General features: G+C 54.8%; 3 protein-coding genes across 3 annotated transcripts; 2 read left to right on the plus strand and 1 right to left on the minus strand.

The window, feature by feature from the left end:
• Positions 1 to 354: 354 nt before the first annotated feature.
• Positions 355 to 3,351, plus strand: J7T54_001226 (L-fucose-proton symporter-like protein; the record flags this gene model as incomplete). The annotated part of the gene is made up of 3 exons (XM_051507285.1): positions 355 to 666; positions 723 to 873; positions 920 to 3,351. 3 exons carry the CDS (start codon positions 355 to 357, stop codon positions 3,349 to 3,351), a joined length of 2,895 nt encoding a protein of 964 aa, XP_051361578.1.
• Positions 3,352 to 3,596: 245 nt separating this feature from the next.
• J7T54_001227 (Catalase-like protein) lies at positions 3,597 to 8,386 on the minus strand (the record flags this gene model as incomplete). Its single annotated transcript, XM_051507286.1, has 9 exons — positions 3,597 to 4,988; positions 5,040 to 5,284; positions 5,331 to 5,396; positions 5,451 to 5,739; positions 5,830 to 6,057; positions 6,306 to 6,340; positions 7,301 to 7,861; positions 7,916 to 8,189; positions 8,366 to 8,386. 9 exons carry the CDS (start codon positions 8,384 to 8,386, stop codon positions 3,597 to 3,599), a joined length of 3,111 nt encoding a protein of 1,036 aa, XP_051361579.1.
• Positions 8,387 to 9,623: 1,237 nt separating this feature from the next.
• Positions 9,624 to 13,786, plus strand: J7T54_001228 (Delta-1-pyrroline-5-carboxylate dehydrogenase; the record flags this gene model as incomplete). Its single annotated transcript, XM_051507288.1, has 5 exons — positions 9,624 to 9,685; positions 9,750 to 10,268; positions 10,326 to 10,917; positions 12,133 to 13,555; positions 13,614 to 13,786. 5 exons carry the CDS (start codon positions 9,624 to 9,626, stop codon positions 13,784 to 13,786), a joined length of 2,769 nt encoding a protein of 922 aa, XP_051361580.1.
• Positions 13,787 to 14,377: the final 591 nt, after the last annotated feature.

Genomic DNA, 14,377 nt, shown 5'->3' on the forward strand with positions numbered 1-14,377 from the left:
TCGCTCTTTCGACGGATCTAGTATTCGCCTGGAAAGAGTCTCTCGAGTTCAACCTTGGGAAAGACACAACACATGGGGTCACGCTCCTAACTTAGAGCTCCCACGGATGCGATTCGAGTTCCGATATTGGCAATTTCTGGGTCCCGAATTCGATCGATCAACCTCGAGGCACTCTGAGAAACCGACGGACCACGACGACGCAAGCCCAAACAGTGGACGGGTGAAGCCGGCGTCACAGACTTTCAACAGAAGCCGGTAGACCATGGCTGTGGCACGACGACCTGCACCCGACGCGCCATCACCCTTGTCCGCACAAACGAGCCAAGCGATGTCGACGACGCCCCTCTGACCACAATGGCGAGTGCAAACGCTGTTATATCAGGGCATGGCGTCCCCGACAGAGGGCCCTCCGTCTTCGCCGTCTCAGTCGCGACCCTCGTCCTGGCCACCGTCTTCGTCGTGGCCCGCTTCATCTCCCGCGGCCTCATCGTGCGCAACATCCGCTGGGATGACAGGGTCATGGGCCTGGCCTGGGTCATCGCCGTGTTCCTGAGCTCGGTGATTGCACTCGGCACCGCAAACGGCTTGGGACGGTACGACAGGGACATTGAGCCTTCCGATCGGGGCACGCTGAGGCGGTGCGAGTATGTCTTCAGTATCCTATACGTGAGTCTCCTGGGTCTTGCAAGTTGACGCTTCGTGCCTGGACTGACGCCCGCCAGAATCCGGCCCTGATGGCTACCAAATCCTCGGTTCTCATATTCTACCTCCGCCTCTTTAAGAACACGCAGTTCGTGCTCAAATACTGGAGCTGGGCCTTGTTGGGTGTCATCAACCTTGCAGGCATCATCTTGACGTTCCTCAACATCTTTCGTGAGTTCACTTCATTTCCCCCCCTGACTCTTGCTAACATGCGCAGAATGCAGTCCTGTGTCGGCGGCTTGGAACCCCTACTACGAAGGCGAGGTAAAATGCCTGCCTCTTCTCACCGAGTTCATCTGCTCTTCGCCCATCAACATCGTCACCAACCTGTGTCTCCTCTTCCTTCCAATACCCGTCCTCACTGGAATGCGCCTACCGACCCGCCAAAAAGTGGTCGTGGTCCTGCTCTTCAGCTTGGGCATCTTCGTCACGGTTGTGGATGTGGTCAGGATCTACTTTCTGCAGTCTGCGCTCTCCGATTTGCCGTCGAGACCGTCGGGTGACCTGGGATCGACGTTTGGCGGGCAAGAGAACTTTGCCTACAACGCCTCGCTCTCGTTCATGTGGAGCGCTGTGGAAGTCAACGTCGGCATCACTTGTGCCTGCATTCCGACCTTGAAGCCCCTCATCCTCAAGCTGCTCCCCGCGATGCTGTACGACCCGGACCGCAGCACATCCACCATGTCGAAGCGAAGCGAGGGAGACTCGCGTCAACGAAACGCTCGGCGAACCACGCCCGAGATTGCCGCACCTCCTGCAGTCGTGGTGCACGAGCATCGCAGTAACGACGCACCCGACCCAGAGCCACCTGGGCAACAGCGACGAGACTCCCGTAGCAGCGAAGAGATGACGGCCATGGAGTTCCTCTCGACGCCGGACATGTTGTCCCCCGTGCAACGGATGCACACCCACGCAACGGCCCGCACGTCCACGACGACTGAGAACGCAGTCTACTTTGGTTTCGTCAACATGGCCAAGCCCAAGAGCATGTTGCAGACCTCGGCGCACGAGTCATTCAAGTATTGCAGCATCGTGTCCATCCTTTTCCTTCTCTGGGGAATCTCATATGGTCTATTGAACACCCTCAACACGGTCGTTGCCACCATTCACGACTACTCCTCTGCAGAAACTCTAGGACTCACCGCTGCCTATTTCGGGGGCGGTTATTTCTTCGGCCCTCTACTTGTGGGCGAGTGGATCCTGCGGAGAGATGAGCACAATCGCTCCAGGCGTCACAAGAAGAACGAGTTTGAGAACGTGGGCGGTTTCAAGGTGACCTTTATCGTCGGCCTCAGCATCTACGGCATCGGAACCATCATCTTCTGGCCATCTGCCGTCACGGGGTCGTACGGCGGCTTCATGTTCTCCAACTTCATCGTCGGCTTTGGGCTGTCGGTCCTCGAGGTCGCCGCCAACGCTTTCATCATCCTCTGCGGCCCGCCCGAATACGGAGAGACCCGACTACTGCTGGCGCAGGCTGTGCAGGCCACCGGGTCCGTCCTGTCAGGCCTCCTCGCGAACAAGGTCTTCTTCGATGCCGTTGGTCGAGCCGGTTTCGCCACAACGGCAACACTTATCGACGTCCAATGGACCTACCTGGCCATCACGCTTCTCTGTGCCGGCCTGGCTCTGTTCTTCTACTACATGCCTCTCCCCGAAGTCAGCGACGAGGAGCTCGAGCAATCAGCGAAACGGCTGCCCATCGACTCACAAAAGAAGACGTCCGTGGGTCTACAGCTGCGCACCGTCAGCCTCATCCTCGCCGTTCTCGCGCAGTACTGCTATACCGCGGCCCAAGAATCGAACAGCTTATTCTTCCGTGATCTCGTCGAGTCGGTACTGCCCGGTGCCGACAGTGATCAAAGCGCCGCGCAAGACCCCACGGGCACGGCGGACCCTCAGAAACCACCTGGCAGCGCCATGTCGGTGTCGGACTACCTCCTCATCGCGCACGCTGCCTTCGCCGTGGCGCGATTCTTCGCGGGCGGCCTCACCTATCTGTCCGTGCACCATCGCCGTCTCCCCCAACCGCGCACGATCCTCACCATCTTCCTGGGCATGTCCTTCCTCTTCGCCCTCCTGACCGTCGTTCTCAATCCGTCCGGCCCTAACGCCATCGTCATCCCCGTCATCCTGTTCTTCTTCGCCGAGGGCCCCATATGGCCTCTCATTTTCTCCATCGGCCTGCGGGGTCAAGGTCGTCGCACCAAGCGCGCCGCAGCATTCATCACCATGGGTGGCTCCGGCGGCGGCGTCGTACCCTTCATCATGTACGGCATCATCACGTCGGGCGGCTCGACACAGCTGAGCTACGTTGTCATTGTTGTCTTGCAGGTCATCATGATAGCGTATCCCATCTTCCTCGAGGCCAGCCGCGACGCACGGGAGATGGTCCGGCCGCGGAACAGCATACGCTCCAGGACGCGCTCGTCCAGCGATGAGCAGGAGACCTCTCACACGTCAGATGAACTTGTGGCGCCAGAACACCGCGAGAAGGACAAGCACAATGGAATTTGGGGGAAATTGGGGCGAAAGTTGCATGGGTCAAACAACAGTCCGCCGCCGCCTGCCACTGATACCCATGGGCAACGCCGCGAAGAAGCGCAGCAGGAGTCGGAGGATATTGATTTCATCACGTCAGCTATATAATGAACATGGCATCATGGAGGGGAGTGGGTCTATCTTGGATTTTAGAGATAGATACTCTTTGCATATTGCGACAAGGACCCGTCGCATGGGGTTGGTTTAGCATGGAGTTGGTTTGGCGAGCGACTTGGGTTTGCATTTATTTCAGGACATGGAACGGAAAAGGACATTGGGTACATATTATGTTTCAATTACTTATATACTACTAAGGATCTCTTACACGTTGAGCAAAAGCTTCTTCTCGAAGATTAATACGCAACCTGAGTCGACAAACCGTCCAGCTCGCGCTGCCAACACCTATGCTGACTGACATTGTAGACAAACTTCTCCAGAAAGCCCTTGGCATCCTTCGCAGAGTTGAGGACATCACCCAGACCCTCAGGCTTGACGTCACGCAGCGTGACAACGCCATAGCTCTCGAGGGTGTGGCTGCTCGACAGCTGGATATCATCCAGCTGGATGGCCTTGTTGACGAGGTCGATGGCTTCGCCCGTAGCACCAATGGTCTTCAAGTGGCCAAAGGCCTCACGAACATAGTGCAGGGCACGACCCATGGAAGAGAGGGTCTTGATGGACTTCTCACCGCCGGGGATGAGAATGGCGTCGAACATGGTCGAGCGTTGGCCCTCAAAGTGGTGGTCAGGTGTCACACCCTTGCTGTTGGAGGCATCCTCGCCAGCGGCGTAGACGGGAGAACGGCGCGCACCAATAACAAAGGGCAGCGCACCTGCACCCTTGATGCCGCCTACAAAGGCGCTAAAGGCAACTGGATCGTAGCCGTCGGCGATTAGGATGGCGATACGGCGAGAGGCAATGGTAGGCTTCTGGGGCAGGAAGTCCATCTGACTGAGACCAGGAGCCTTGCGACCGTGGTTGGGCCTGTTGGAATTCTCAATCTTGGGTCCACCCACCATCTCGCTGACAGACTGCGCTAGACCGAGGTCAATGTCGGCGAGACGGCCACTCAGGCGCTCGTAGACGACCGCCTCGTCGCAGTGGTCCAGCTCGAATCCGAAAGCGGCCAGGACGTGGGACTTTTCAATCTCAGACAGAGAGTTGTAGAAGAGCTGAGCCTGAGAAATGTGTTCCTGGAACTTGGCAGAGCGAGTGCGCTGCTTCAAGCCCTCGACCTTGGCAGGATAGTCGATGTAAGCACCCTCGGCGGCGGACGCTGGAGGTTGAGCCTCGAAGCGGTTGGGCCAGTAGTTGACCTTGCCCTGGGAGATGGTGTGGCGCATAGCTCCGTCACGATTGAAGTTCATTACAGGGCAGACAGGCTTGTTGATAGGCAGCTCCTGCCAGTTGATTCCCAGGCGGCTGAGCTGGGTGTCAAAGTAGGAAAAGTTGCGGCCTTGCAGGAGAGGGTCATCAGAGAACCCAATGCCGGGAACCACGTGGCCCGTGCAGAAGGCAACTTGCTCAGTCTGTGTAAAGTACTCATCGACGTTGCGGTTGAGCTCGAGTTCACCGATGTAGCGGACAGGAACCAAGTCCTCAGGCCACACCTTGGTAGCGTCCAGGATGTCAAAGTCGAACTCATGCTCGCGCGACTCGGGCAGCACCTGGACACCAAACTTCCACTTGGGGAAGCAGCCGCTCTCGATAGCCTCATAGAGATCCTTTCTGTGGAAGTCAGGGTCCTAGGGCGGGTTAGTTATGCACCGCACGTACGTGGAGCATTGCAATCATACCTGACCAGCCAACTTCAGGGCCTCATCCCAGACGAGAGAGTGAACACCAAGCTCGGGGGTGAAGTGGAACTTGACAAAGTGACGCTCGCCCTTGTCGTTGGTGAGCGTGTAAGTATTGACACCAAAGCCCTGCATCATGCGGTACGACCGAGGGATGGTACGATCCGACATGGCCCACATGTACATGTGTGTGGCCTCGGAGTGCATGTACATAAAGTCCCAGAAGTTGTTGTGTGCTGACTGAGCTGTTTGGGATTAGTCTTGTCCTGACAACGATGGGTTGCTATTTACCTTGAGGCACCTCATTGTGAGGCTCAGGCTTGCCGGCGTGGATGACGTCGGGGAACTTCATGGCATCTGGAACGTGTCAGTAAAATCTCACTTCTGCAACGAGGAGTCATCAGAACGAACCTTGGATGAAGAAAACGGGAATGTTGTTGCCCACAATGTCCCAGTTACCCTCGTCTGTGTACATCTTGAGCGCAAAGCCACGAACATCGCGAACGGTGTCAGCAGACCCGCGGCTACCAAGAACAGTCGAGAAACGTAGGAAGACGGGGGTCTCGCGGGACGTGTCATTCAAGACACCGGCGCTCGAGAGCTCCGGAATCGACTCGTGCAGTCTGAAGGTGCCAAAGGCGCCAGCGCCACGGGCGTGCACGACACGCTCGGGGATGCGCTCGTGATCAAAGCGGTGAATCTGCAAAGGGTCAGAAAGGTCTCGCATAGTTGACGCAAGGACAGCCGATCGAGATATTGCGCTCTCTCGCTGTCCTCAGTACATGCTCACCTTCTCCCTGGCAAAGCCATCCTCCAACAGCATAGGCCCGGTGTGGTCCTCGGTGGTGACCTTGAGCCAGTCGTCGGTGCTGTTCTGCTTGGTGCCCCAGTCCGAGGTGATTCTGGTATCTTTGGTTGGCTCAACCGTGTTGGCAGCAAGCTGCGTGGCCTTGGCCTGGGATCCTCCGTGGCCGCCCATGACTGCCTGCTTGACCGATTCGGGAACGATATGCGACATCTAAAACCGTGGGGAACGTATGTCGAAATATCTTGGAGTATGAGAGGGCAGGTTGAGTTTCGTCTCGAGAGGTCTGCCTTGTACCATCGGGGGGGCAGGGAGCGTCTTTAAGAAGACGGCAGCTCACTCCAAGGGTCCATCAAACAAGTTCACGGCAAGAGCCAACCACGCGTCCCCGATCACCCATTCTACGAGCAACGCATACCTCAGCAAAGGCAATGGTAAGCAGGTGAATGTGGTTTGCTCACCCCGCTGTGCCCCTCGATGATCGAGCGATGCCGTGCTATTGACGTCAGGTCGGTGCGAGTTATCGCCTGGAAGGTGACGGCAGGTCCCACAGACCAGAATCCAGGACTCCAGTGTTCCAGTGTTCAACTGCCGAGCGACAGTGCCATTGCAAACAAGAGGCCGGTGCAGACCATACGAATACTCGGCACCATACCTTGTGGGATGCAATTCTGCTGGAAACGCCATGTAAAAGCGATGGGGAAGGGATGTGGTACTGACGGAGTTGCAAAGTGGTGATGTAATTCCGCTCGATAAACCGGAGGGTTCTCTCCGCCTAATCCACATACAGAGCCTACGACCAATGGCAGCGCGTCAATGATCAACTTCATGCCTCTTTCGGCAGGAACCCGCTCGAGATTCGCCAGTATTGTCCAGAAATGCACGTCCATCTCGATGCTCACTTTCATCCAAGTCGGTCGGATCATTGTTGATTGCACAGGTTAATTTAAATACTGGGGCTGACCCCTGCTGCCTCTTGACCTCAGTCGATGCGGAGAGGCGCACAAGCAGGGAGACTCAGATGTCAGAAACTCCGGGCATCTGCTCTAGGTGCCTGGCAGTTGGCATGTTGCATGACGTGTCAATGCTTTTATCGCGACAAAGTCGAAAGACAAGTGAGGAATTGAAATGGACAGGTTTGATACACCCGAGGCTTCGTGAGTATGGGCTGCTAAGAAGGGTTTCGAAAGAAGGGGTTCGAATTGGGTTCCCCTCCTCAGCAAAGCTCAGGTGAATTCTTCAGCCATCCGAGATTCTCTGGAACAAAAGTCTGAAGCTAGCGAATAGTCCAGGCCCGACTAAGCCCACGCACGGCTCAGCCGCCCCGTAGTATCAGACTTCTGATGGAGAGATGGAATCATGTCGAATTACCGCCGACAAAGCTGCCACGAATAGCGAGCCCGGCCTGGGAGGTTGTGTCCTCGATGGTATCCAGCGATAGGAGGCGGACTCTCACTTGCGAGGACTCGCCCACCTATTGGGCTGGCATAGAAGGCCGCCCAGTCATGGTAGGGACGAAATAGGCCACGTCCGCCCGTGCGTATGCCCAGGATGTCACCACTGCTGCCAAACATGGAAGCAGGGTGCCACGAGGAAGACGTCTGAAGATTGCCATCATGCGGCAGGGAACCAGGCTGCGTGCTCGAGACACTGCGTGTAGATTCAGTGCCGATACGAGAATTGTTGTATGTAACTGTCGCCATGATCGTGGGCGGAAGGTCCCCGGCGCCGGAAAGACTGTAGAGAACTTGCGCTTGACTATCACAGGGGACGGAGGACGGCGGCTCTTGCTCGACTGACACTCGGTATCCCTCAGACGCCACGACGGAGAATAAAGCATTGGCAAAATCCTCATCGTCGAAATTGGTCAGGTTGGCAAAAACGGCACCGTCGAGTTCGCTGGAAAATCCAAGAGCAACGTGCCCGTCGTCCCGATCTGGGTTGGAGACGGGTCGATCACTCCTACGGCCTGGTGAGATGCCAGCCCTATAAGCAACGCGGAGGCCCTCCATAGACACTTGCTCCAGGCCAGTCACGTTATAGTTTCTCAAGAACGTATTGCCAAACCTACCTGTCCCGTTAGGGCGATGCAGCCGGTCGTCGCGTACCTTTCCGAAATTGTCGAGCAGGTTGTCGTTGCTGTCCATGGTCAGGGACTGTCGCTGATTCGGGGCGTGCCAGTTCCCATTGCTCAGGAGAACGTTGTTTGTGGTGGTCAGCGAGTTCCCGCCCTCGTCGACGTACTTGCCGAACCATTCGGCGTCAAAGGCGTGGTTCTCGGTGACCAGGGTGTAGATGGCGCCAAGGTCGGCGTGCCCGGTGCCATAGCCTGCGATGAGATTGGCCTTGACCAGATTGTTATTCCTTGCTTACAATTCCTTACTAACTAGTGCTTAAGTACTTATCTTGCCATGTACTCAGGTCCTTTCTTGCCTACTAAGTAATTAGCAGTCGCGTCGTGCCTATGATTGATCTTATGTGGGTTGTGGTCTGCAAAGCTCTCGAGCACATAGCCAGTCACATGCAATGTCATAGACTCCATGTCGTAGCTAAAGGATCTAGTGCATGAGTTAGAAGACCATTTCAGTTCCGTATGATACCTAACTATTATCTTCAGTGACCGCTCCGGAACAACCGTCTTGTCCCTTTCACATCACATCTTTCTCACACAGTTCCCCTGCGTTCCCAATCGCAGCATATTCTGTTCAACCCTGACCGTTCCGAGTAGTCTTTCGACATCGAATAATACGTTGACCGTCTTCAGCGATTGCAAGGCTTGCGGCCGCAAATTGAGAAATCTTTTTTTGCTCTAGAATGAGGTCTTCGTGGACGACATGAAGAACATCGAGCAGCCGGCCCCGAAGCAGACGCGGCGGCATATCATCTCGAGCTGCCACGCCCCCTCCCGTTTCTGACAGGGAGAACTTAAATAGGTCTTTCGGAATCCCGCAGTCCTCAGAGGTCAAACAATGGCGAGTGAGAAAATTTCCGGTGGCCAGGCCTTTCGTTTGTGCCTGGCAGGAGCGTAGCAGTGAGGTGAGATACCCCAGCGCAACGGAGTTTAACAAGATTACCCACACCTTTCACACAATAAACTACCTTCCTCATGATGGACTGTCTCCTTCTTTCCATACTGCTTCGCAGTCTGATGTGTGTTGTCTATCATGGTTCATCAGCGCGAGACCGTCTGGCTCACCGCCGTCTATGCTTCCTCGCGGTTGAAAGGTCCGACCGTCCGGCAGCAGCGAGCAGCGGCAGATTTCATGGCCTCTGCTTGCATGGAATCAGTGATTGAGGTGACATTGCATGTCCAGAGCCACGTGTGAAAGGCAGCGGGAATGTTGCCGACCCGGCATCGGCCTCACGTACACAACACCAGGAAGACCATCCGACACTATCTTAGGCGATATGGGCGATCCGCCACCCATCTCCGCTGTCTCTCACAAAAAGCAGATCTTTTCGTAATGCTCATAAGCTGGGGACAGTCAACTCCGCAGTTCGTGATGTATCGAGGATGTCATCTGACCCGACCCCTCCTTATCAGCGGCCAGGACTCGGACTACGCACAAGGGTCCAGACCTTCTTATCTCAGACAACACAGGCCAATTGAGACCGAACGGCGACTCGTCGGATGCGAAGCCGGTGGCACGATAGGGTAATGGAAATGCGGCAATGCAAAGGACATGGCACCAGCCTCGAATGTGGAATGGATGGAATGCAAGGCAGCTGGTCCCCTCTTTGTCGTGGGTGAACTGCTTGAATACAAGAGCGCCTCAGGCATGCGCTCTGCAGAAGGATTGAGGATCCAAAAGAGTCTCTCCCGAATTGATGGCACGATACAGTATGTCAACGACTAAGTCGATCAGCTCGGTGACGGGCCTATTTACGCCATTGGCACGCCACAGCCCACGCTTTCTCACGACCACAGCTCGCCCGTACGAGACGGCAACGGTGACCAAATTGGTCGAACCGCCGAAAACGACATTTCCTCCACTCGCAGTGCTGTCACGCAAAGCTCTGCTGCGATCCCTGTTGATCAGCTTCATATGCTCGAAGCCTTATCTTCTCACGCCAAGCATCTCGTTCTTGACACTCCTCACAAACTCGAAGTCACCCTTTCTCAACGTCGAACGCAACAAGACACTCGGCTGGATTCTCAAGAAGACGCTCTATAATCAATTCTGCACGGGCGAAGATGGTGCAGAAGTCCGCCAGACACTGCGCGAGATGAGAGGTCTGGGCTTCCGAGGGACCATCTTGACCTATGCCAAGGAAATCGTTTTTGATGATAACAAGAAGACAGAGCACGGAGCGGGGGCGCAGACTGGAACGCAATCTGAAATATGCAAGGGCATAGAGTTCTGGCGAAAAGGAACGCTAGAAACATTGGACATGCTTGGCGAGGGGGACCAGCTGGCGATCAAGTAGGTTCACCTGTCGAATACTTTCAAGCCTCAAAACCTTTACTGATGAGAGAACAGGCTGACTGGGGCCGGACCACGTGTGACCGAAGCCTTCACTCAGAACAAGCCGCTGCCCCCGCAGATGCTCGACGCCCTGACCAAACTGTGCCAGAAATGCAAGTCCAAGGGCGTGCAAATCATGATTGACGCTGAGTCTCAGCGGTTCCAAGGCGGCATTGCAGCTACGGCTCTCGACATGATGCGGTTGTTCAACACAGACGGGTATGCGGTCATTTATAACACTTACCAAGCCTATCTCAAAAGCACGCCCAACGTCGTCGAATCCCATCTCGCAGCCGCACAAGAGGAAGGCTTCACCTTGGGTCTGAAACTGGTCAGGGGTGCTTACATGGCGACCGAGCCGAGGTCCGTCATCCACGACACCAAGGACGACACCGACCATGCGTACAATTCGATTGCTCTGGGTGCTATCTCCAAGAAGTTCGGAGCGTACGGCACCACCAAGCCCTTTCCTTCCCTGAACCTGCTTCTGGCGGGACACAACGTGCAATCTGTTACCATGGCGCACGAACTGCATGCGTCGCGTCTGACAACGGGCCAACCTACCGTTCCCGTGGCTTTTGCACAGCTGCATGGCATGGCGGATCGGGTAAGCTTTGAGCTTTTGAGAAAGGAGGGCGCGAATGTATACAAGTGTTCCACGTGGGGAAGTATGGCAGAATGCATTGGTTATTTGATGAGGCGTGCCCGGGAGAACAAGGATGCAGCAGGGAGGACGGTGGATGAATACCGCGCTCTGAGAGGTGAATTGAGCAGAAGGCTCAAGGCAGTCATTTCGGCATGAAATAGTGAGATGAACAGGGCTGAATAAAATCGCTTGCGGCACTTGATGGCCTTGGGAACGGTAGAGATGTCCTTTGTGTTGCATGGTGTTGCGCTTGTACAAGCAATGTCACCCTCGGCATCTGGCGAACATTTTCTGTCTTACCCACGAGCTCCTAAAAATCATGGATTTCTTGTAATACGATTTCTCCATGTTCAGGTATGCTCCGACGCCACTTCATGGTGGGTTGTGTCACGTTCGAGACTTGGTTTAGTTAGGCTTGCGGCACAGCAGATATACTGAATGCGCCGATTGTCAAGACTTTGAGTGACTGAATACAGCTTTAAAATATCATGAAAATCTGTTCAGCTTACATTGTCGCCTCAGTTGTTGGTAGCTTCGCTGGCACGCTGTGGCGGACCTGGTCCTAACACCCACAGTCATCTGGTCGGGGCCTCGGTACACCAGTCTCAGACTCATTATTCCAAGTTCGCCACAATGTCTCCCGTTGATGACATCTCTTTTCGGATATTCTAGGTACTTTCGAATAAATTACGAGTCCCCTGCTGAGCATCGGAATGAACACTGCTTTGCACCGATGAGCATCGGAAGGCTTCCCGGTGTGGGTCTGAGCCGACTTACACGCTGATGATGTTCGGCGGGAGAACGTCCGTGACCGGACATCGTGCAATACTTAGCGAACAACATATAGAGCAATGTCAAAATCTCAAGGAATCGTATTCGAGGCCAGATCTAGGTCATTTTCCTTGTATTGAACCTTTCAGGTACTAGTTCCTCGCTCGCTGCTGCAATGCCTTTCACACGCGCAGCGTCCTCGTCCCTTCTACACACAGGCCCTTTCAAAGTGTCAGCGCGAGCTATCATTCATAGACCAGCAGGTTCTGTGCATGTCTCTCCATCATCCCAGCAGATTCGATACAATACCACTGTTCCTTTCCGCCTCCCCGACCCTCGCAATGAACCCAACGTACGCCCCCCCTTTCTCATCCATTTACACCTTCAGGCACTGACGTGAAGCAGCCGGCATACAGGCCAGGATCTCCTGAAAGAGCAGCTGTTGAGAACGCCTTGAAGCGCCTCAGGTCCCAGCTCCCGTTGCGCAGCTCCATCATCTACAACAACACCACTCAGAAGATCCATGCCTCCGAAGCCCAGGTTATGCCATCTGAGCACGCCTCTGTCCTCACACACTACCCTCTCAGCACCAAGCAACAAGTTGACGAGGCCATTGATGCAGCCCTCGCTGCTAAGCAGTCATGGCAAGATACCCCCTTTGTCGACCGTGCCGCCATCTTCCTGCGCGCCGCTGAGCTTGTCACCGGCAAGTATCGCCACGACATAATTGCAGCGACGATGCTAGGACAAGGCAAAAACATCTGGCAGGCGGAGATTGATGCCGCCGCCGAGTTGGCTGATTTCTTCCGGCTGCACACCAACTACGCCGCCGAGCTGCTGTCGAGGCAGCCCACAAGGGGCGCTGACGGGGTGTGGTCGCGCATGGACCATCGACCCCTCGAGGGCTTCGTCTACGCCGTCTCACCCTTCAACTTCACAGCACTGGGTGGTAGCCTTATTAGTGGCCCTGTTCTGATGGGCAACGTGGTTCTGTGGAAGCCTTCTCAGTACAACATCTACCCCAGCACGATGATCTATAATATCCTCATCGAAGCAGGTCTTCCCCCCAACGTGGTTCAATTCATCCCCGGAGACGCCGCCGAAATCACAGAGCAGGTGCTCCAGCACCGTGACTTTGCGGGTCTGAATTTTATCGGATCAAGTGACGTTTTCAGAAGTATCTACAGCAAGATTGGCCAGGGTATTGGCGAGAAACGCTACCGCGAGTTTCCTCGTGTCGTTGGTGAGACCAGTGGCAAGAACTTCCAACTTCTACACCCCACGGCCGACGTGTCCAGCGCAGTGAACCACACGATCCGTGGTGCGTTTGAGTATCAGGGACAAAAGTGTTCTGCAACCTCACGTGTTTACATTCCTGCGAGCTTGGAAAAGGAGTACATCTCCAGCCTCAAGAGCAAGGTCAAACAGATCACCTTGGGCAGTCCAGACAAGGACCTCTCCGCTTTCATGGGGCCTGTCATTCACAAAAACTCCTTTGAGAAAATCAAGAACATTATTGACGCATCCAACAAGGATCCGTCATTGAAACTGATCGCTGGTGGGACGTACGACGGATCTGTTGGGTACTATATCCATACCACAGTGTATCAGGCTGAATCGCCGGACCATGAGCTGTTCAACAAGGAAATATTTGGCCCTGTGCTGGCGATCTACGTGTATCCTGATCGCGAGTACTCCGCTGTGCTGAAGAAGATCGATCAAGCAGGTGGTGGCTTGGCTTTGACCGGTGCAGTTTTCGCAAACTCACGCACAGCGATTCGCGAAGCTGAAGATGCTCTGCGATATTCAGCCGGCAATTTCTACATCAGTACGTACAACGCACATTCTTCTCGTCCGATTTCGAGGCAGATGCTGACAGTCGCCAGACTGCAAAACCACGGCTGCTGTCATCGGACAGCAGTCCTTTGGAGGTGCTCGCGGGAGCGGTACAAACGACAAAGCAGGCAGCTCAGATGTTCTAAGGAGATTCACGAGTCCAAGATTGATCAAGGAGGAGTTTTTCCCCGCAACAGGTTTCACGTATCCGAGCAACATGTAGATAGGTGTGTTTGGGCTTAGGTGAAGGGTCAGTCAAGAAACGCTCAATTCTGTCAAGACGCGTTATTGAGGAAGAATATGTCCTATCCGAGGTCATTGCTACCATATCAATTCCAAAATCCCAAATGTATGCTGCAGCATCTTGAAGTTCTGATTCAAGACGTTGATACTTGATACCCCTGATCCGACCGGGAGCCCTTCCGAGGAGAAGTCCCCCAACCGACAGTGGTTTTTCATACGCCCAGCGCAATCTCCTGGCATGAAGGTCCTGTTCAACTTGCATACGAAGCATATATGCCCGATATCGCCACAAGCCGGGATAAGTAGTGCATTGCTTGAGGGTCGCGCAAAAGATCACTACAGACCTCCATCCATCTGGTTACAACAGCATGGGTCTGGACTCTCTGGAGTCTGGAGATGCAGCCATGACCAACAGAATCCATGTAAAGCTGATTGACTCCGACACCTCGGAGCCTCGGACACGCCCCTGCTTCTCTTCGGATGCAGTTCCGAACATGACATGAGTTCTCGTATCATCACAGTGAATCCTGATCGAGCCTTGAGTCCTTGACACGCCGACAACGGCAGCTCC

This window comes from Emericellopsis cladophorae (genome assembly GCF_022114955.1).
Source record: "Emericellopsis cladophorae strain MUM 19.33 chromosome Unknown NODE_29_length_272814_cov_116_152143, whole genome shotgun sequence".
Lineage (NCBI taxonomy): Eukaryota > Fungi > Ascomycota > Sordariomycetes > Hypocreales > Bionectriaceae > Emericellopsis > Emericellopsis cladophorae.